This window comes from Botryllus schlosseri, chromosome 10 (genome assembly GCF_051294905.1).
Source record: "Botryllus schlosseri isolate E-star chromosome 10, Bs_hap1, whole genome shotgun sequence".
NCBI classification, from domain to species: domain Eukaryota; kingdom Metazoa; phylum Chordata; class Ascidiacea; order Stolidobranchia; family Styelidae; genus Botryllus; species Botryllus schlosseri.
Genome location: NC_137245.1, coordinates 22667484 through 22688725, shown reverse-complemented (window position 1 = coordinate 22688725; position 21242 = coordinate 22667484). Strand labels below are relative to the sequence as shown.

The 21242-nt window shown below is 41.1% G+C and overlaps 1 protein-coding gene across 1 annotated transcript in view; it reads right to left on the bottom strand.

Moving 5' to 3' along the window:
• Window positions 1-21242, bottom strand: part of LOC145448475 (sushi, von Willebrand factor type A, EGF and pentraxin domain-containing protein 1-like) — a 57567-nt gene that overhangs the window by 13994 nt on the left and 22331 nt on the right. The window contains exons 16-39 of the mRNA XM_080326856.1: window positions 20266-20442; window positions 18940-19070; window positions 18672-18848; window positions 17970-18054; window positions 17737-17907; window positions 17357-17451; window positions 16718-16799; window positions 16541-16635; window positions 16300-16476; window positions 15904-15985; window positions 15107-15201; window positions 14921-15048; window positions 11585-11715; window positions 11170-11346; window positions 9040-9222; window positions 8794-8976; window positions 7300-7394; window positions 6931-7012; window positions 6026-6202; window positions 4885-5061; window positions 4316-4414; window positions 4175-4252; window positions 3372-3548; window positions 866-1042 (exon numbers count right to left, since the gene is read on the bottom strand). Coding sequence (XP_080182982.1) covers window positions 866-1042; window positions 3372-3548; window positions 4175-4252; window positions 4316-4414; window positions 4885-5061; window positions 6026-6202; window positions 6931-7012; window positions 7300-7394; window positions 8794-8976; window positions 9040-9222; window positions 11170-11346; window positions 11585-11715; window positions 14921-15048; window positions 15107-15201; window positions 15904-15985; window positions 16300-16476; window positions 16541-16635; window positions 16718-16799; window positions 17357-17451; window positions 17737-17907; window positions 17970-18054; window positions 18672-18848; window positions 18940-19070; window positions 20266-20442 — 3231 coding nt within the window. The remainder of the gene's footprint in view (window positions 1-865; window positions 1043-3371; window positions 3549-4174; window positions 4253-4315; window positions 4415-4884; window positions 5062-6025; window positions 6203-6930; window positions 7013-7299; window positions 7395-8793; window positions 8977-9039; window positions 9223-11169; window positions 11347-11584; window positions 11716-14920; window positions 15049-15106; window positions 15202-15903; window positions 15986-16299; window positions 16477-16540; window positions 16636-16717; window positions 16800-17356; window positions 17452-17736; window positions 17908-17969; window positions 18055-18671; window positions 18849-18939; window positions 19071-20265; window positions 20443-21242) is intronic.

Below are 21242 nucleotides of genomic sequence, written 5' to 3'. Positions count from 1 at the left end.
TGATGGAGGGGTCGCACACCTTTAGAAGTTAACCGGACGCGCAGCAACTTTGGAAATTGATGTGCGCATTTTCGCGACTGACGCAAAACGACTAATGGCACTAAACATAGCCGAAATTCTCGAAAATATCCTTCTTTTCAGCTATTGTAATAGGGAGCTACTTCGCCCAGTCGTTATAACTATTTCACACGTATCGATGATGCAACATACACCCATATTTGATTCTATACCAATACCGTGATAACCATTATCGAGAATGCCATTACCGAGAATGGACACCACCGAGAGTGGACATTACCGAGAATGGCCAGTGACGAGAATCAAACTTACTGGGACGGACGTTGTCGAGATTTATACCTGAGAATCGACACGGAATGTGGCAACATACACAATTACACATACACACGACCTGTACATATGCATAACATGTCTGCATATTGCATTCTCGGTAATGTCCATTCTCGGTAATGGCATTCTCGGTAATGGTTTTCTCAGTATTGACCGGACACCCCAATATTTCATACTAATTTATCAAATACAAAGTGTAACAAGTAGATAGTTTTGCCTAAAACTGTCACATAGAAATGGAACTGGCTTAAAACATAACCACCCGAGTAAGTAGTACAAGTAAGCAACACGTAGCTAATTTTTTCCAAAGACTGTCCAAGTGTCCAATGAGCGGTGGAACTCGTCAAAACCAGAACGACTTCAGTATGCGTAACGCAACTCGGTAAAACTTTCTTGAGCACTTCAAAAAAGTAGATGTACTTCACTAGTGACCGGTCCCCACCTCTGGTGATTAGTTACATCTCGACAGGGTAAATCGCAACGAAGATCAGCTATAGATTGGATTTTATTCACTCACCAACACATGCCGGTTCCTCGCCGGTCCACGAGCCGTCCTCTCTGCAAGTGCGTCGGCCGGAGCCCAACAGCGTGTGGCAAGTCTCGCATTCCACGGAGCACACGCTGGCCGCGAGATTCTGGTTGGAACACGTGAAATTGGAGTTGGGAGGCTGCCTCAAATTTCTGCAGCGGATTCCTGAAAAAGCGCGGAGTCGTCAGTAACATCCAGAGGCGGTCGAGGTAGTCAACGAGGCTACTCAAGTAGAAGTAGCGCCATAAATTTACACTCAATTACAAGTAGAAGGAGACAGATTGATTCGATTGGAAGTAACCAATGAATGGTCTCAATTACTCAAGTGGTAATAGTATCAAAATGTAGATTCAAACGAGGGGTAGCATACTCTTAGCTAATAGGATCTGTGGTCATATGGAGTGGCTATTCAGTATACACTCTCAGCGAAAGGGTGTGTATTCACACCCGAGTATCACCCGTGGTACACGAAACCACAACATACCTCAGACTTACGCCACGGTATAAATCAAACACAATATTTTAATCCTACTGATGCTTGCTCCTAGGGACGAAGGAAGGTATGCACGTGGGCACGTGGTATTTATACCCGCGACGTAATTGAGAGAGGTTCTGTTGTTGCGTAGCACCTTTAGGGTGTGAATCGACACTAATACATTTTAGCTAAGAGTGTACTATGAGATATCCAAGATGTATCTTCGCGACTCATGTAAAATCACTAATGACACTGCGACTAGGTAGATTCGTCGAAATTATATTCAATTACCGCGATACAGGGGTTATTTTACGCGGTTCTTATGACAATTTCACCAGAGGTGGTCAAAGTAGCCAAGAAATCTACTCAAGTAGAAGTAGAAGCAGCGACGAAAAAATCTACTCAAGTGCGAGTAGAAGTAGCCCTTTTAAAAGCAGCCTAAAACTACTTGAAGTAGAAGTAGAATTGGATGACTCTAAATATACTCAAGTAAGTAAGTAGATGCGGAAAAGATCGTGATTCATTCGAGTACGGACTGTCAAAACCTGCAAATTGAGCTAAGCGAAAAGTACAGAGCTTGATTCATATTGATACATCCCAGGAGGTGTAAATTTTCGACAGCATAAGCATTCATCCGCATCATGGGATGAAAATGATACCATTGATATGGGAATGCGATACTAATCCTCTGTTTACTCGAACACCCCGATTTAGAAAATATCATGGTATGGCGCCCTCCACCATATCATACGATCCGTAGTTTGGTCGAAGAGGAACACGGAGAGGAGGTGTCGGATACGTGTTAACGTTAATAAAAAATGTGGCTGACCGTAAAAATGCCATATAGTGTAGCTTATCTTTTCGGAAAATAGAGGCATTACTACACTTGATTTTATACTTCAACATGGTATGTTCTCCAGACAACAGAACTGAAACTAATTAGAACTGAAAGTATGATACTGAGAATTGGAAAAGAAATAGAAATACTACTTCTAAAAAGAGGAAAATATATTTAGGTAAAGGCTAGATTTCGAAATGGTTTAGTTTCAAACGCTATGATGGGCCATATTTACTGTGATGAAATATTTCATACGGGCGACAATGCGGTGTGAATGGAACCACGCACCCTCTAACTAAATTATATTCACGAACACCTTCATGAATTCATATTTATCTATACAGTGCACGAAGCGTGACGAAAATTCCGGGCTTTACTTGACTTACTTTTATGGAAATTAAATGTTGATACTCCGTGAAAACAGCCGCGAAATTCCTCAGGCTATCTTTCTGATTGGAGGATTAAACTACTTCTACTTGATAAACTGGAAATAGCGAAAAGTAAGTAAGTAGATCACAAAATATTACGAAGTAAAAGTAGAAGTAGCGGGAAATTAAATGTACTTGAATAATTACCAAAGTAGCGGAAAACTACTTGCGTTCTTCAAACAAGTAGAAGTACTTCGTTACTGACCACCTCTGAATTTCACTCGCAAAAGTGAGGAAACTTATCCCAAAACTAGACTCTACTTTTAAAAATCCACAATGGTTATCCAAATACGGTTCTGCCTATATAGGATAGGATAGGAAGAAGTCCAAAACATATCCACTTGATGTGCAAGTGGGTAAAATCTACTTGTGTAGCATGAAATCGATAGCTATTTATAATAGATAACTCTGACGGTGAGCGTTTGTACTAATTCCGGAAGACTATTTGTCAGTTATATGTTACATGAGTCACGTCTGCAGATAGCAGTAGATCCATGTACGGGATGTATTTGCTATTTGTAAGTTATGTGAACTCATGGGTGATCCAGGCGCTTTGTTGCAGCACTACAGACACTTAGCTACTCTGTGAATGTCGGGTGTCAGCTGAATGGTCTCGAAATACCAATTACGTAAGGCGAGGTATGCATGACGCAAAACGCTTTCTGTAAACACCAATTTACTTTGCACGCATCACATCCCCATATTATCAATTTCAAGTATTCCGTAAGTAAACCGGGGATAATCTCATCTTACTTTCGCAATGTGGCATTGTATCCGACCAATAGCCCGACGACAGGCACCTTCTCGTAACCGATCCGATTAGATGGTACCCTTCCTCGCAGGTAAAAGCGCACTCGCTGTCGTAATTCGCCCCGTCTCCGCAATTTACCTCGCCGTGTTCAAGCTGATCTTCGGCGTTGCAAGTGATTACTGGCGAAAGGGAAGCCACGCGTGAGAATGTGTCCTACCACTTCCGGTTTTGTATAATACTGAAGGGCACTGTACTGAATAGTTGCATTAATTGCACGGGCAAATAGAAGACCATGCCATATATAATAGGCGAATAGCTGGTCAATCTACTCATTGATGATACTTGAGTACAACTAATGTCGTACATTAACCACTTACTAACAAGTATTGGAGTCGATTTTGAAGACAGAACAGTTATGTATACTAATTAAAATAGATGAGGTAGTCCAACACATAAAAGAAATGGGCTACTTGTGGGGTCCGAAGAACTAGACGTACCGTACCATGACTGCGAATTCTATACATACATTCATAGGTCTACATATTTGCGGGAATTTGCGAGCTGAATTCGATTCTATAAAAAGGGGAGAAAATGCTCCCAAAGAAATTAAAAACAATTGCTTCGCAGTATACATTTCAGATGAGTTTGCGGTAAATCAGACATACCGTAGATGGAGTATGCTGATCGCAATTATCATTCGTCAACGAGCATATCGTCACGCTATATGCCACGCAATCATCACGTAACGATATAAGTGTCATGCTGTAGGCCTACCATTTTCGGGATCTGGAGAGAAAAATCTTACTTCGACATTCCGTTGGAGTTCCCGAAAACGTACCATCTCCTTGACAGATTCTCGACCTGCTCCCGACGAGCTCATGGCCTTAACAAAATCCGTATTTCTTATAAAATGTGCCGTCCGACACTGCATAACAATAGGTCTCACCGGCCATGCAAATAGTCCGACACAGGGAGTTGTATTCATTCCCTGAAGTGCATTTGATCTGACCGTTTTCGGGATTGCTCAATTCCTCGCAAGTGATCACTAAAGATAAATGTTGATAAAAACGAGAGTTATGTTACATTTTCGTCAGTTATGTTGGGATTGTTGACGTTACGCCGACGACGTTGAAGTAGCATTGCGTGCAATGCGACAATGTAAATGCGCTGTGCGCTGTGTTAAGTGAAGGTAATATGTATATGGCACGGCGTCGGAAGAAAGTGATTGACATTGTCGGTCACCAAATAGGCTTTACAGTATTTGAGTTGAACCCTGCCGGCGAGGAAAATTATTATGCGTCACTATGCCTCACCCAAGGGTGGTCAGTAACATATTACTTCCACTTTTTCCTAGTACTCTATTCAGGGATATATAGAACTAGTTCTATAGTTCTATATATCCCTGACTCTATTGCCCACTGTCCTAACGTAAAAAATTGGACTATCCATTGGTCATTCAGTAAATCAATTGTAGAAACTCTCACAACATATATTTCATTGCTTTTTCAAACTCACGTTCACAAGACGGTACCTCTCCAAGCCACGTTCCCTCTTCTTCACAGGTTGCAAGCATATCGCCGATAAGCGTGTAGCCACCGTTACAGGTGTAGGTGCAAGCGGACAAATACGCATCCCTGTTTGTACAGGACGCTGTACCGTGCAAGGGAGCATCTCGCATGCCGCATCGCATCACTGCATGTAAAGTGAAATGATTATAATATAGAGGTTCCAGTTCAAAATAGAAAGGTCTTCAAATAGCGAGTGTAAACTGCAAGTGTCATAATAGTGACTTAGTGAGGCATGCAGATTATCAAGGGAATCAAGGTACAGCAAGTGTCAAAACAGAGAGTGCAATCAGCAAGCCCAAAATAACCAAAGTCAACCCTAACCATGCTTCAGATGCTAACATAATTCAACCTGACCCCTCACATCTACCCAAGCCCTATGAGTCTAACTCGCTATTTTGTATAATCCATTAATTTGATCTCGCTACTATGGCAATCGCTCAATTTCTCATGGCATTTAAGGTATCAATGACCTTAAAATCCTAACACTGAAGTCAGGGTGTTTTCATGAAGCTCACAATATCTCCTACATATGGGCTAAGACGCTCATGATGACGTGTTGTCAGCCCATGATCGACACATAATGGCGTATGCCGTGACGCGGTAACACAATGATTCGCAGCCGGGGTGCCGTTGCCTATACTGGACTGCTCAGGGGTGCCGCGAGAAACTGGGGAAAAGAGGGCTGCCGTCGACACATAAAAAAATTAAGGACGTCCAAATTATGTGTAGCATATGGGAAGCTGATGACTAGAAAAAGGCGGCAACATAATTCGCATCACTGTTCAGCCCACGATTTCGATGCTGGTGACTAAAAAACACATTACCCCGGCGGTAATCAACAAGTTATACCGTGATATTGAGGCTTGGCCGAAAGTTCTGGTTGTTTTCTTTAGTCAAGACCATCATACTATGTAGCCGAGCATTGGTATGACGTGGATTGATGATCCATTTTTGATTCATCAGTTTCCCATATCTTGCACTCCGGGCACTCGAAATGCCTCGGTGCCATACACTTAAGTTTACATTTCAGAGGCGCAACCATGTCTAAAAGGTTGATGCTGATGGTCACTAAATGCTGATGTACTCACGGTTGCACTTGGGTGCGTCCCCACTCCATTTCTTCGAATGAAGACATGTCCTAGTTACTGATCCGCTCAATTCAAAACCAGGATTACAAGCGGCCGTGCAGGTGGAGTTATGCAGATCTCCAGCAGTGCAGCTGACGCGACCGTTGTTCGGAGCGATAAGTGCGCCACAGCTTATCCCTGATAGGGTCAAGATAGTGTTTCATACAATTCATTCGCGATACATAATTTTTACGGCTAGCATATAGCAATGGATGAATGATGTCAGGAGTAAACGTTTTCAAGATCACAGCGGTCTGTCATTGACCCACGTGCGTGATGGCTTACACCAGGGCTTTGGGGCCGTGGCCGTGCATGTTTAACGGGGCTGCAGAAGGTGCAGGAACTCTCCGTGAAATTCTAGTGGAGTTAAAGCAAGTTGCTTTAAAGATAGCCCCGGCTCTGATGTACTTCACAAACGCTACTAAATTCACTTACTTCAACAGCAACCCATGTCATGAAATTAGGAATTAACTTACCAAGTTGCTGAGCACTCATATGTTTACAGCCTTAAATGATAGCAATGACTGACCCATTCGATAGTTTATTTAATAGCCTATTCAACCGCGTGATTTGTAATGTCAGCGCCTACAAATAATCTCGCAGTATATATGTAGGCCTATATCTTCTGCAGAAATCACTTCACCTTCAGTGTACAACATATAATCAAGTGTATAGTGAAATATATGACATGCAGTCGTTATCTACGATTAATACTTAATAAGAGCGTTAAACAATTTCTAATTAATTTATATATTCCACAGTTGAGGTGTAATTCCACTATTTGGACGAAGACATTTCTATTCGTACAACACGATTGTGCAGATGTGCGTCAGAGCTGCACAAGTACAGTGTACAATTGTACATACGTTCACAGTGTGCCTCATCTCCAGTCCACTCCTGTGTTTCTTGACAGGTGCGGCTCGGTGATCCTTGGAGCTGATATCCGATCTGACAGAAAAAGCGTAGCAAACGTTGAAAGTTTGATGAGGATATCTTATATCTGGTGGATCGACATTTCTGCATACGACACACTGAAAACGAGTGTTGAGCACGATACACTTGAGCCCCTGCCTTTCCTACCAAAAAATTAACCCTAACCCCAATCCAGACACAAAGCCTAATTCCATACCCAAACCTATCGCCTACCCTCAGCCAACTATAACTCACATGCTCAACTGTCGCATACTTATATGTCCAGGATTGTCCACGACCCATCTATTCATTTCCATATTTACCTGACAACTGAAACTGCAGGTTGATCGAAACTCAAATTTCGCAGTGCATTCCATAGAACCGTCTTCTGGTGCTGAAAGATCCGCACACTCTACCACTGGATAATAAAAAGCAACATTATTTATCGAAAGCAAAAGCAGTAGATAGCGTATGGTTTGCGCATAAGCAATAAGCATATATAGGCACAATGCACATTGTAGACGTTCCAAATTTCCGCATGAATATGGCTAAGCCCTTCATGACGTCCCTGTGTCACAATATAGAACTGTGACATTACCTGTCCGTTGGAATATTTTCTCCTCCTGTTTTATCCGAATCGACCAATGAAACGGATTAGGAAAATTTCAGGAGGTTAATTTTTAATATCTTATTTGTATGTTTTACGTTGTTTATATATATTGATATTTGAATATCATCTTATGCCAAGCTGTGTGTTTCTTTGACAGGCTATATATTCTAGGTTGTTTCAAATCCTTCTTAATATTTCTTTACGACACAATCTTAGTAAACAGACAAATGACAGAATGAACCAGACCGTAAACATCGCGGATGAAGCCTATATACTACCGATAAGTGATTTAACGAGGTAGCGATGTAATCAATCCATGTTGCCAAATACGGATGGAGATGAGAGTCAAGTGCTTGAAATAGCAATTTCATTTATCAGTTACATCCCAGGGTTTTGATCACAAACAGAGCACTGGGTTATCAGTAAAATTTGCCGTGTTATCAGATTCAATTTACACGGATTAGGCGGGAGCTGGAATCACGTGGCGCAGCCGCCTCAATCGCGATAGTTCGGAAATGGCGCCATTGCCTAAATTACACCAGAGTCAGATACCCCAGGACTAGGTAATCCGAAATAGATTAAATTCAAATACTTCTCAAATATTACGTGTTTGTATAATGCCACAGGCAAGATATAAATTAATACTATGAATAGACTACTCTGAAAAAAAGAAGTATAGTTCGTTACTGAGCATGAGCATTAGGGCTGTTCAAAAATAACGTTTTTCCCCGGATTCCAGCTATTCACTGATTAAGATGTCAGGTTACCCTATAAACGCTGCGCACCAGATTTGGTTCCATTCTAACAAGTGTAGGACTCCGCAGATCCAATTAAAAATTTTAATTTATTATGGAAAACTAAAAATAACAATTTTTCAATTTTTTTCTGCCAACCCCATGAAATTGTTGAGCTGTCTTCAAAGACGTTGCAAACAAAATTTGAGACAATTCCGACCAGTAGAAGCGGAGTTATGTCAGTTCGAAAAACTCAAAAACTTGAAAAATTTAATTGGATCTGCGGAGTCCTATATACTTGTCAGAATTGAACTAAATTTGGTGTGCAGCGTTTTTAGGGTAACCTGACAATTTAATCAGTGAATGGCTGGAATCTGAAAAAAAAAGTTATTTTTGAACAGCCATAATGAGCATTCGTTACATCAATTTCAGATATTGAAATGGCAAGACACCGGAATGTCCATGGCAAATACCTCTGATATTTCCAATCTCTGGCACAGACGACCAGGCGCCGAGTTCCCGGCATGTCATATGCGTGGGACCGTCGTAACTGTACCCGGGTTTCGGAACCAAAGCACATTCCGATCCATAGGAAAATCCACGGGAGCACTCCACGAATGCATTCTCCGGAGCAGCCAACTCATCGCAAGTAATTTCTGGGACGGCAGTGTTTTTGATTCATATATATTGAACGCGAGTAGTAATACGCAATTTCCTACCTTCACAATACGCCTGCGTCCCCGACCAGACATGGTCCACAGTGCACAGTCTGCCAGTTTCTTCCGAACCGGTTAACCGGTATCCCTCGTCGCAAGTGTAGTCACATATGGAGCCGAATCGGACACCGTCAGTGCAAGTGACTTGCCCGTGTTGCGGAGCCTTCAGCGGTCGACATCTGACAACTAATCATAAATCTCTCGGTTTACATAGATTATCACGTGCCTATCTATTAGTTAATCCTATTAGGGTATGTGTAACTCTATAAAACAGTTATTTGCAAAGCTGATCTAGATATTCAATTGTCTTTATAACAGAATAGCGAAGGGCCGATATTCGGTACGCTAAAACGGGGTTGCTGGTCGTGATTGCTGATTACCGCACACACTGAACTGTGTAGAAGGGCTCTTCGAAAATTACCTTTTTTCTCAAATCGTACTGGCTATACATTATAAAATTGTTAGGTGACCTAATTTAAGCCTACACACCGAATTTGGTTCAATTCCGACCAGTAGCCGCATTGCTACAGGAGAAAAAAGTTTCTATTTATTATATAAAAATAAATGACAAAAAATTTGAAAATTTTCTGTTAACCCCATGAAAGTGTTAGGTTGTCAATAGAAACGATGTTCACCAAATTCGGTTCAATTCCAAACAGTGGAAGCGGAGTTATTGCCGTCGAAAAATTTGGATTATAAATAAAATAGTATTTACGGTGACCAATTCTTCAATTATTTATTATAGTGGTGCTCACCGTAAATACTGTTTTATTCAAATCCAAATTTTTCGACGGCAATAACTCCGCCTCCGATGTTTGGAATTGAACCAAATTTGGTGAACGTCGTTTCATGGGGTGAACAGAAAATTTTGAAATATTTTGTTATTTATTTTTATATAATAAATAGAAACTTTCTTCTCCTGTAGCAATGCAGTTACCGGTTGGAATTTAACCAAATTTGGTGTGTAGGCTTAAATTAGGTAACCTTACAATTTTATTAAGTAGCTAGTGCGATTTGAGAAAAAAGTCATTTTTGAAGAGCCCTACTGTGTAGTTACGATAGCTCTATAAACCGCAAATGAGATTTTAACCAAAGCTTATGTGGTTTGTTTCCGTCTTTAAATCCAATCGCCATGGATTTATGTGATTTCGAAACTCTTCAATCAGGCGAGTAAAACGGAACGTTATGGGAATTTAATACTTCAGGTTTCTATCCATGGATAGGATATAAACAAATCTGAGAAGTGCATTCCTGTGCAAGGATAAGCTATTTTATATCCACATTACCGCAGATCATCCGTGCCCACTATTGGTAGCCTATCGTTGCTCACTTCATTTAGTAGAAACATGAAACATCCGTCAATAAATGAACAAATACACCAGGGTATTATTGTCTACTGACGCGAGATGCCATCATGAACCTACTTGCTGTATTGAATATAGACATATTGGATAAATCCAGAGTCTGCAAGCCTATACTGCACCACCGCAAATAGGCTCTCTCGGCGTGCCCGAACTGTGCGCTGTGCTCAAGATATTTCGTGACAATGGCACCGAATTTGATATGAGTCTAGCTAGATTGTGTCGGTATTGAATAGAAATGTACTTCTCAATCTAATCGGCCTGTACTAGGCCGTCAAAAATGGTTTTGACCGCCGGTAGTCCACTTAATATTGGTAGGACATCGACATTCCACGCACTGCTCTGATGTGGTAATCGTAAACAATAACACGTAGCTTCCTGCAAATTTTTCTTACGAATACGAAGGCGCACATACATTTGATAGCAGTACACGCACAAACATGCGCACATGCACAAACGAAGAGCCAATTACTTTGGAATTCGGACTATTGTACTAGGCCTATGCATTGACAAATAGCACTGGACGACTGGTAATAAATTAAACCCACCCTATACTTTTACTACACGCGGTCATGCATAATATTTCTCTTTTCGTGTAGTATAGGAAAATGTGATAAACTAATCAAGTAAGTCTATACCTGTAAGTGTTTAGTAGGCATACTTACACTGTCACATTTCGGTTTTACAGACCACCTAAACACGTAATGTTTCGACATTGTCGATTTGCTATTAGTGTGCGATGTGATATATACAGGCATACAGGATTACTCACGTTCACAGCTCGGCTGCGTGCCAGTCCATTGATGATCGGATTCACAGACCCTCATGCTAGAGCCGATAAGATCGAAACCCACGCGACATCTGTATTTGCAAACAGACTCGTACCGGTCCTTCATAGTACAGTCTACGAATCCGTTCTGAGGCGCTGTAGCTTTTCCGCATTTGACAACTGCAAAGATCGAGAAATAAATACATAGTTCAAATTTATTAGTTGAAGATTTGAACATAAAGGAATTTGCCATCTGGAACGCGTACGTCCATCTATTAAGAAGTTAAACCTTAGCGATATGTTTTTAATAAACACGCCCACGAAATGCCCGCGACAATGAGGCGTTTCTCAGGATGCTAGTAGCAATTCTGATAACACGACTCCGCCCAATAAGCAATCCGCGCGTAGCGCAACTCACTTGAACATGAGGGTTGTTTTCTGGACCATCTGCCGTCAGCTTCGCACGATCTTCTCGAGCTGCCATGCAAATCAAAGCCAATATCGCATGCAAAGCGACAGGTGGAATCGTAATTGTCCTCGTCGTCACATCTGTATAGCAAGCGCGTAATAAGATACCAAGGTAAAACTGATAGGCCCCGAGACGGCTTATTATACATATGACGCAAAACTTGACTAAAAATGGTCCTCTCAACCGAAAGTAGACGCGGAAACCGGTTTTCAGAGCACCTACTCGGAAAAATGGCCTTTCTGTTTTAGTCAATTCACCAGTGATCAGAGTCTGCTGAATAAATTTCCCGTTGACTTGCCTCGTTTTTCGGATCCGTAAATATGAGGGGCCAAAAGTTTTGTCGAGCTTGATAGGGGGGGGGGGGGGGGGGGGGGGGGGGAGGGGGGATGAGTCGAAAAAAGTTGGGAACCACTGATCTAGCGTGACAACAACATATTTTGGTAACTGACAACTGGTTATACTATTCCTGCAAACCCTTCAACACTGAATATGTTACCGTTATATTTGCTATCATTATGCTTTGTAGTTTCATAGCTGTCGATAGTTTAGTTTGGCGCCCATGCCGCTTGCCATTAGGGCTAGGCCGAACGATACGAGAACTCAAATACGAATCGATAACAATGATTCGCGTCGAGTAGTGCGAGTCGATATTTTCGAATACATAAATTAGATGACCCCGCAACTGTGAACGATTTTATCAATGGAAATTATAGTTCCGAAAATTTATTCTCGGCTTGGCAGCCTTTAAGCATGCAGCACATGGCTACGCAAGTTCGTTGAAATGATGTTTCTAGTGAATTAATCTACTCGCAGCATAGTCACTAATCGAGTCAGTCAAATATTCGATTTCCCCCGGCCCTGCTTACCATCGGCAACTGGGTAGCAGCAGTATCCAAATACTCTCATAGGATATGAGATCACAGACGTGAATGGATATAACTCAAACCGCCTATAATGAAAAGCTGTCGGAAACAAATCCTGGCATTCAATTTTCCGCATGAAAGGATTTGGCGAAGCCTTAGTTTTATGATGTTCAGCGACCCTCGACCCCACACGCGTCATCGGATTTGATGTCAGTGAACCTGGCCTTCAGTATAAGTCGCGGCATGATGTCGTACGTCAAAGAGTTATTATTGGCTAAGATGTTGAGGCGCAACTTAGGAAGGTCCGAATCGAAATAACTGGGTTTTAAGTGAAAGAATGTCCGTATTTTACTATGAACAGAATGCGCTGAAGCTTTTTATATCCCTTGAATGAGTTTAAGTCAATTGAGCGCATTCGTAACATTATTTAAAGCCGGTTAGATAATTTTAAAATGAATCAAACAGACGGGCCGCATAGAAGGCTATGTTATATATGCGCAACGAAAAATATTCTCGAGGAAGTCGTCCGTTGCCGTCCGGTTACGGAATGTCAATACCTCTTTCAAAGTCGGTTTGGTTCATTTCAACTGGGCTTAGGAACTAGTGACGTGCGCATAATCTCCGCTTCTATATTATTTCTCCTGATATCAAGAACAGGTCTGGTTTTATTTTATTCTTCCTCCGATTTTAACTGTGTCTTTAGTTTAGACTTTAGAGTATCTGAGTGGCATTTTTGTGACTCTAAAGTGGAAGCGAAAATAAGAGCTGTCATAGGAGCGGATTTTATATGACTGCGTTGTATCGACGGAGTTGACATTGATACCGTACGTCCTTTTGTCTAAATTTCAGTGTGTATTGGGATTACTTTTTGAAAGAGTAGTTAGGAAGAGACCAAATCATAACATGTCCTCCTTATCATTCGGATTTACCCGTCTAGGGGTTATCTCAACGGATAAGCGATCCGCACAATCACTTTGTCTGATATTTTACGCTGGACGACCTTCATACCACAAACCCGCCTTTACCTGCCCTTACCTTTAAGGTGTCAGTCGCGAATGGGATATGAAACTTGGTCTAGATATTATGAGACCATGGTACTCTAACCGCTCAGCTATGCGGCGAATTAAATTGTTCCTCGGATAACCAGGTTCATATAGAGCAGGGGTGGCCAACCTTTTTGCCATTCACGGCCGCATTTCGACTATTCATGTAGCCCACGGCCGCATTCCAGGGCATAGTCGTAATGAACGAGCTGGACGCCAAATACCCATGTTAAAGTCTCTATGTCCATTTCCGGTGAACTCCGGACTAATCTATCTAATGATACAGGCTTACTATATACACCGAAATCTCCAGTGGTCACTGGTAATGTTAAGGGACTGTTTATAGTCGCGCGAAGCGCGAAAAATTTTCAGATTCCCTAATGAATTTCATTATTAATATTAGTAGTTTTACATATTACTATCAAACATTTACCCCTTCTCAGCGATCATATTCACCGGCATAGAGTTGATGCAACGGTTGTTTTCAAAAATTTAGGGTAAGTTATAACTATAGGGCAAGTTTTTGCAACTTTTATTTACAGCTTCCGGCAGCTTCCTAAATACTCGTAAGATATGTAGAATGCTGTTTTAAGCTGTTTGAAGGAATCTTATAGTGCAACTTTTTGCAGCTTTTGTCATTTTTTGTCATGCAACTTTTTGCAACATTTTGCAACTTTTTTGATTTTTCATGAAAGTATTTTCGATTTTGGTGAAATACACGGCCAAATTCGACTGAAACACCGTAAAACAGCACCGAAGTAACGATTTTACGGGTATTTCGGGAGCTGAACCGGTCAATGTGGTCAAAATGCAACTTTTGCAACTTTCTTCAAAAATAAATAAATAAATGCAACTTTCCACGGATTTAATTGCAACAAAAACTTGGCCTAGTTATAACCAATTGTGATTAGTTACTTTGCTACATGTTGCTATTTCTTGACCTCCAATGAGGATAGTCGGTATAGTGAGAAGCACACGATTCCGAGTTGGTATTTCCATATGAGGCGCATCATTTTTCTCTGCTGTTCGCATCTGTATTGTGGGGCTCCGATTGCAACGGGAGCTACTATATTAAAATCGAAAAATTAAGCCACATTGGATCGCGCGAAGAAAATATCAAGAATAATTAAAAACTTTCAAGAAATCGGGAGTCAATTCGTTAAATTCAAATTGCATGCCAACGGCCGCCAACACATACTAATTGAATTGCGTGTCCACGACCGCACAAATTTCCCTTTACGGCCGCAGGTTGGCCACCCCTGACATAGAGCATAGACACAGACAGTGCTATTTTATTTTCACATTTTCGCGTTCAAAGGAACCAATTTTCAATATTCATTGGCTTATAGACTAATGGTTTACTAAAATATATGGCTCACCTTACACTACCGTTATGCGGTGTTTCCAATGCGCCACACGTCACCATCGTGCACGACGCGTCTTGACCAGTCCACGCGCGGTCGGCTCCGCAAATCCGCGATTTGCTGCCCGAAAAGTCGTATCCGACCTTCGCGAATTTCCGAGTTAAAACGTGAACACGGCAGAGAGCTACTGCACCGCATTACCTCGCATACAAAACTGCACTCGGAATCGTAGTTATTGGAATCGGTGCATTTCTTCTTGCCGTTTCTCGGACTTCTCAGTTCGTCGCACGTGATCACTGCGATGTAGGGAAAGGGATGGTAAGAAATAAAAATCCTTCCTGTGTACTGAAACGTTGTTGGTCTTAATGTGTTGTAGTTTGACCCTGTTTGCTGTAGTGTACAGTACCCGTATGATGATGTGACCGTCAGGAACAATGAAAATTGTAAGAAAATAGGCAGGCAAGTGCAATTCTATTATGTCGTCGTGATTACGATTGACTTGGAAGCATTTCAAGCGACAAAGCTGTTTTTCTTTATTAATCAACAATTTACACAACAACAATAGACCTTCCTTATGCATTAGACGAGTCGGTCATTAGTACTCGGATTTAAATTATATTGATATTCATCAGTCATTACGTTGGTATACAGAAGTGCATCGACATTGACAATAGAATAGAGCGTCTTTGACCAGTTCTCACTGGTAATTGGTATAAGCATTAACTTGTTCAGCCAGCAAGGAGTATAGCCTACAGTCAAGTTGTTCGTGAAATGTAAACATATACGATTGGCTGTCATGTCTGACGAACAGTCTCAGTCCTGCATCGGTTTTTTTATTCCTCAATGTATTATCACTATATTCTGTATCGCTCATTCTAGTCCGTGACGCACCTGGCCTTACAGACGAAAAGCGTCACTCATCTTTTCATCAATAATAATAATAATAACTATATTCTGTTAAGAACATTTCATTTGTAATAATCAGATTTTACACTGACTTGAGCAAGAGGCGGCGACCCCGGTCCAAGCACGATCTTCAGCACACGATCGAACTTTAGAACCTTTCAATTCATACCCCTCCTGAAATTCCATTAGTAAAACATGTCAAACACAGTGGAGGACTGTGTATGTCGTCACAAAATGCAGAATGTTTGGGTGACAGATAGTGGCACTGGACACTAGAAGACTCTGATGTTACGGTAAACCGCGAGTGACCGAAGTTAAAATTATGGATAATGCGGAACGTGCTGAATGCTTCAAAAACACATGAAGTTAACACCGGATAACTTTGTTAACCATGTTAAAGAGGGCTCTGGTGATAGCAGATTGAAGGAAATATAGAGGCTGTGTGTATATAAATTCTTCCTGTCTCATTTACGCATGCGTTAACCTACATTGCAATGAAAAGTGCAATCTGAATGATAATCGTTTCCCCTGGAGCAGGACACATCTCCATATTTTGGTGCGTCTAGTTCTTCACACGTGATCCTCGTACAAATAGCATTATTTCCGGTCCAAGTGTGGTCCGCTTTGCAAGTTCTCGGACTACCGGCAGACAGTTCGTATCCTTCCTGCAGCAAGCAGGCGCAATATTGAGAAGACAATCCGTATATTAAGACAAGCGGTGCATCTTACGTCACACGAGTAAGAACATGTCGACTGATAAACGTTTTCTTCTGTACAACTGATCGCGCCGTTTGTCGGAGCCGTTAGTTTCGGGCAATTTGCAACTAAAAAATTTGAAAGATGGGTGATTATGATTGGCATTCGGCATAAGGCAACTAGGGAGATTACACGCTTGAGCGAACTCACTTGTGCAACTCGCGTCATCGTCAGACCATTCTCCGTCTGGCAGGCATGTTCTGCTGAGAGGCCCGGACAAATCATAACCATTCTTAATAAAGCGCAAGAGAATTATATAGTCTTATTAACACTGTTCCACTCTCATCGGTACTTTACTGACGGTATCAAAGGGTGGTGTCTTTCGTATATACAAGGTTATGGGCGGGGCTAAATCGAGTGCCTATGTGGATCGATTCGGATGGGAGTATTAGTTTTCGAGTGGAATATTCGAGTATCCCTAGCTATGACGTATAGATGATGTGAAAACTTCAAGTTTGTACCTATTATGCTAACACAAAGAAAATTCTGTCAGTTCTAAACCACATTACAGGGAATCTGGTATTTTTTCGACCGAGCCTATGTCGTTACAGCTTGTGACAATGTGACACGACCAATCGGGGTTTCAAGGTCCCACAATGGAAATAAAAAGCATAAAAACTATAATTTTCGATGATATTATTACTAGCTCCGAGTGTAAAGGGGTGAATAACTTCAATAGGCCTACTTGATGAAATACTCTCTCCCAATTCGACAAGGATTTATATTTGATTAGGATTCCAAAAATCATTGTGCCCTATTTAGGGAGATTTACGTTACTTTGATACTTACAGCGCAAGTGTAGGAGCATACTGACGCGAAATCGAAGTTGTCCGTGCATTTCACGTGTCCGTTTTGTGGAGATGCCAACGATGCACACGTTATTACTGAAATGAATGTATTCATTCTGAGAGCAAACTCTTGAATGTGCACGTTGTGTAGAAATGATAGCAACGATTCATTATATACGCATCATAATACTTTATAGACCAATTCTTTCCTGTTCAAAAAGGTGGAATGTTGATATATGTTCGACCACTAGTTATTTCGTCCATTTTCACACGACAAAAGTAACGCAAAACTATTTTTGGGCACGACATCTCCTTATTGAGTGCTTACCTATTTTTTCCAGATAATCCATCGTCGCTAAATGTTAAATAAATAAGACTTACAATCTGCGATTGGAGTATCTAAAGCACCGTCTTCCGTGCATTCCACCACGCTTGGTCCCCGCAACCTATAACCCAACTCTGGTTTAGCGGTGCATATTGAACCGTATCTCTTTCCATTAGTGCACGATAACGTTGTGTGTGGCTTCGCCACGAGATTATCGCAGGTCTTTACTACAAACAAATGGTGTTTTATGTGAGGCCTGGCGAAAAAAACAATCAGAAATGTGTCGTACTGTTGCAGACAGCATCTTTTCCAGTCCACTTTTTGGTCTTTTTGCACACTCGCCTTGCGCTTCCTTCCGATAGATAATGACCAATCTGAAAGGTAACGTGTCACTTCGGCAAATGTGTCTGTCAATCACCACATTCCTACATAGCAACAATTTTAGTCTGGCACAAAAAAACCTGGCCAAATCAAGCTCAGAAGTCCCCGAAGCCAATGTTGTTAAACCAATACTAATGGTTCCACAACCTGATTTAGATGTGTTTTGGGCAAAATATTGGCAATACCGCGAGTGCTTAATAATTGCATAGTTTATTGGTGAAGCGGTGGATGTTTTGGATATACACTCAATCCAACAGAGGGTGAACATGTGAGACAATCAGAGCAATTATCGATACACTTCCCACGAAGTCCATTTTGTACACCTAAAATACGTCATGCACACATGTATAAGTATTACTATGTTTTATTATGAAGAACAGAGGCATCAAGTGTAATACAACCCGCTGCAAAACCCCAGGTTGAATTTGAGTCGATACACTGCCTATATTGGTAATGCTTAAATGCATATGAAGAGAATGCTCGTAGCTTCGTTACGGCAGGAAGAGCGTATTAAAGAATGATACTGCCAATATTCTCAGTCAACAACAAATCTCCATTTGATGCTTTGGAAAAGAGAGGAGGAATATCGCGATGGCAACGGGTCACTTACATCACATTCCACCACGCATTCGGATCCGAATTCATTAGTTTTCGTACAGGTCATTGATGCGTGAGGCGGTTCCGGCAATGAAGGACATCTGATGAGAACACATTCCGCTTCCTCGCCACTCCAAGCTCCATCTTTACCGCACACTCTCTTTTTGCTTCCAATGATAGAATATCCCTCCTGTATGCATACAAAGTTGTGATATTTTTCTAGTGACTCTATGCACAATGCACACCTACGAGCATCGAATAGCACAGAATGCGAGACTCACGTGACAAGTTATATCGCATCTCGTGCCGTAACTAGCGGAGTCACCGTCGCTATCTTCGCCGTCGAAACCATCACTCGGCGTACACGAGATATCGGCGTTTTCCGGTGCGGAAAGCGGTTCGCATTCCATTACTGAAAGTACGTAGGATATTATAAGATTTTACACTTACGAATCAACCGCACATAATGCGAGACACATAAGTTCATTGACTGGTGCATGATAAGGCATTTTCAAATCAGATATTTTTTCAGTTCAGTACGTGTACTAATTATTTCATGATTTCAAAACACTACAAGGTCGCGGTAAAATCAAGAGATAGGGAGGAGTCGAAACATTACGGAATATAGCCTTTCAATCAAACACCCTCATTGATTTGAAAGGTGTAAATAGGAGGCAAAATGGCACATATTGTACAGTATACACGGAATAAGATAAGTAGATGATAACATAAAAAGGACAAGCGATGAACACGAAGCGGCATGTGCCGCTGTCAGCTCGTGGTCAAGTAATCTAAGGGGCATATACTAGTATTCGTTCAGAAGAATCTGCTTGTATTCACTTGAATGTGGACAATGGACATGCTTGACGAAGTTAAAGAGTAATCCATAAATCTTAAGCATAAAGTTCTTTTGCCGAATACCTTGCGTACAGCTAAGCTTATCTCAATTGGAAAACCCACTCAAGTTTCGTAATCGAGGGTGTATTATAAGTCCAATTTCCATTGACATGGTACAAATAGGGCATCCGTATCAGTAATACACACAAAAGATGAACGCATTCAAGGAAATCCGAAGCATTTGAAAGTCCATATACAGCCCATGTTTTGATGGATCGGGCATATACATTATACATACATATATACACGTTTACTCAGCTGCTATAGTGAATATATTAGTATTGGTAATACTTGTATTGCTCAAACAATCGTTTAATGTATCTATATTTGTATCTCAAATTCCAAATCTACCCTAAACAAAATGTAATTTATCGATCTGTCACGCATATCATTCGTATTTATAGAGTAGTCAATCGGCTACATTGGATCCTATCTGTATACAAACAACTGAGAGGAAGTAAATACCATGCATTCCGTTACGTGAAATTCCTTCTTCGTAATCCAATTACAAGTATATAAGTGGTTAAGTCACAACGAGGTAGTTGTAAGGATTAAATTCAAGTACATAGCGATCCCGCGAACAAACGTTACACTTGTAGGGTAGCGAAAATAGCCAAATCCTTTAACGTATTGAAGTAAATCTCTTAATATGAAGGTCACTCACGCTTCGGTAGTGAAAGTATTAGTATATATCACGGATTAAAACTTACGCGTGCATGTCGTTTCTTCTCCTGACCAGCTCCCGTCATCCTTACATATCCTTTCAGGAGATCCGGAGATTTCAAACCCCGTGTTACAAGAATATTTACAGACTGATCCATAATTATTTACATCAGTACAAGAGCCGACTCCGTTGACTGGCTGTACCAGCAGATTGCATTTGATCACTGAAAATACGCAACGTACTGAAAACAGCGAACTTTATCTACGAAAAATACTGCGGTGCTGTCTCTGAAAATATATCGATGATGATTTTTACAGGAAATCAGGGACAATGACTTCATAATATCAACCCATGGATGCAAATATTCGTTTATATGCGTTACCATTTCCATGAGGGCGGAAAGCGCAAAGATAGGTATACTCTTATCAAACCAAAAATGTGCAATTACTACGATTACAAAGTGAAGTATTAGAGTAAGTCGGATGGGTTGGAAACAACATATCTATTAGCAAATTAAGCATAGACTGTAAGTTGCAAACTGCGCCACATACAATGGTTCAACACATGAGACGTCACGATAACTAACGACGTCGTGACAGTTGGGTGTCTGATTAAACTGACTACTCCAAGTCATTTCGACACCTTCATATCTTGTCTTTGAATCGTAGTCTTGCGGTGTTTTGAAATTACTAATGAACTGGTACTGAATCTGATGGTGACAGTTTCGGCAGATGAGCATGAGTTGCGCAAAATATGCTTATTTCTGCCCTCGAAAATGAAGGCATTGTTCAAATGTTAATACAAATTGATAAAATGCCGTTAGTATTGCCCAAATAACCGACACCAACCGAATTTGATGATGGGGTAGGCCTACCATCGCACTTCCGTAGACAGTGAATAGAAAATTGGTCATATGCCAAAAATCCTTCGGAAAAAGCTAACCAAGTGTTGCACAAAGTATATAGTAACGGCCTATGGGTATCGTTTCAAGGTAACTCTAAAGTCTAAGAGAATTTTAGAACG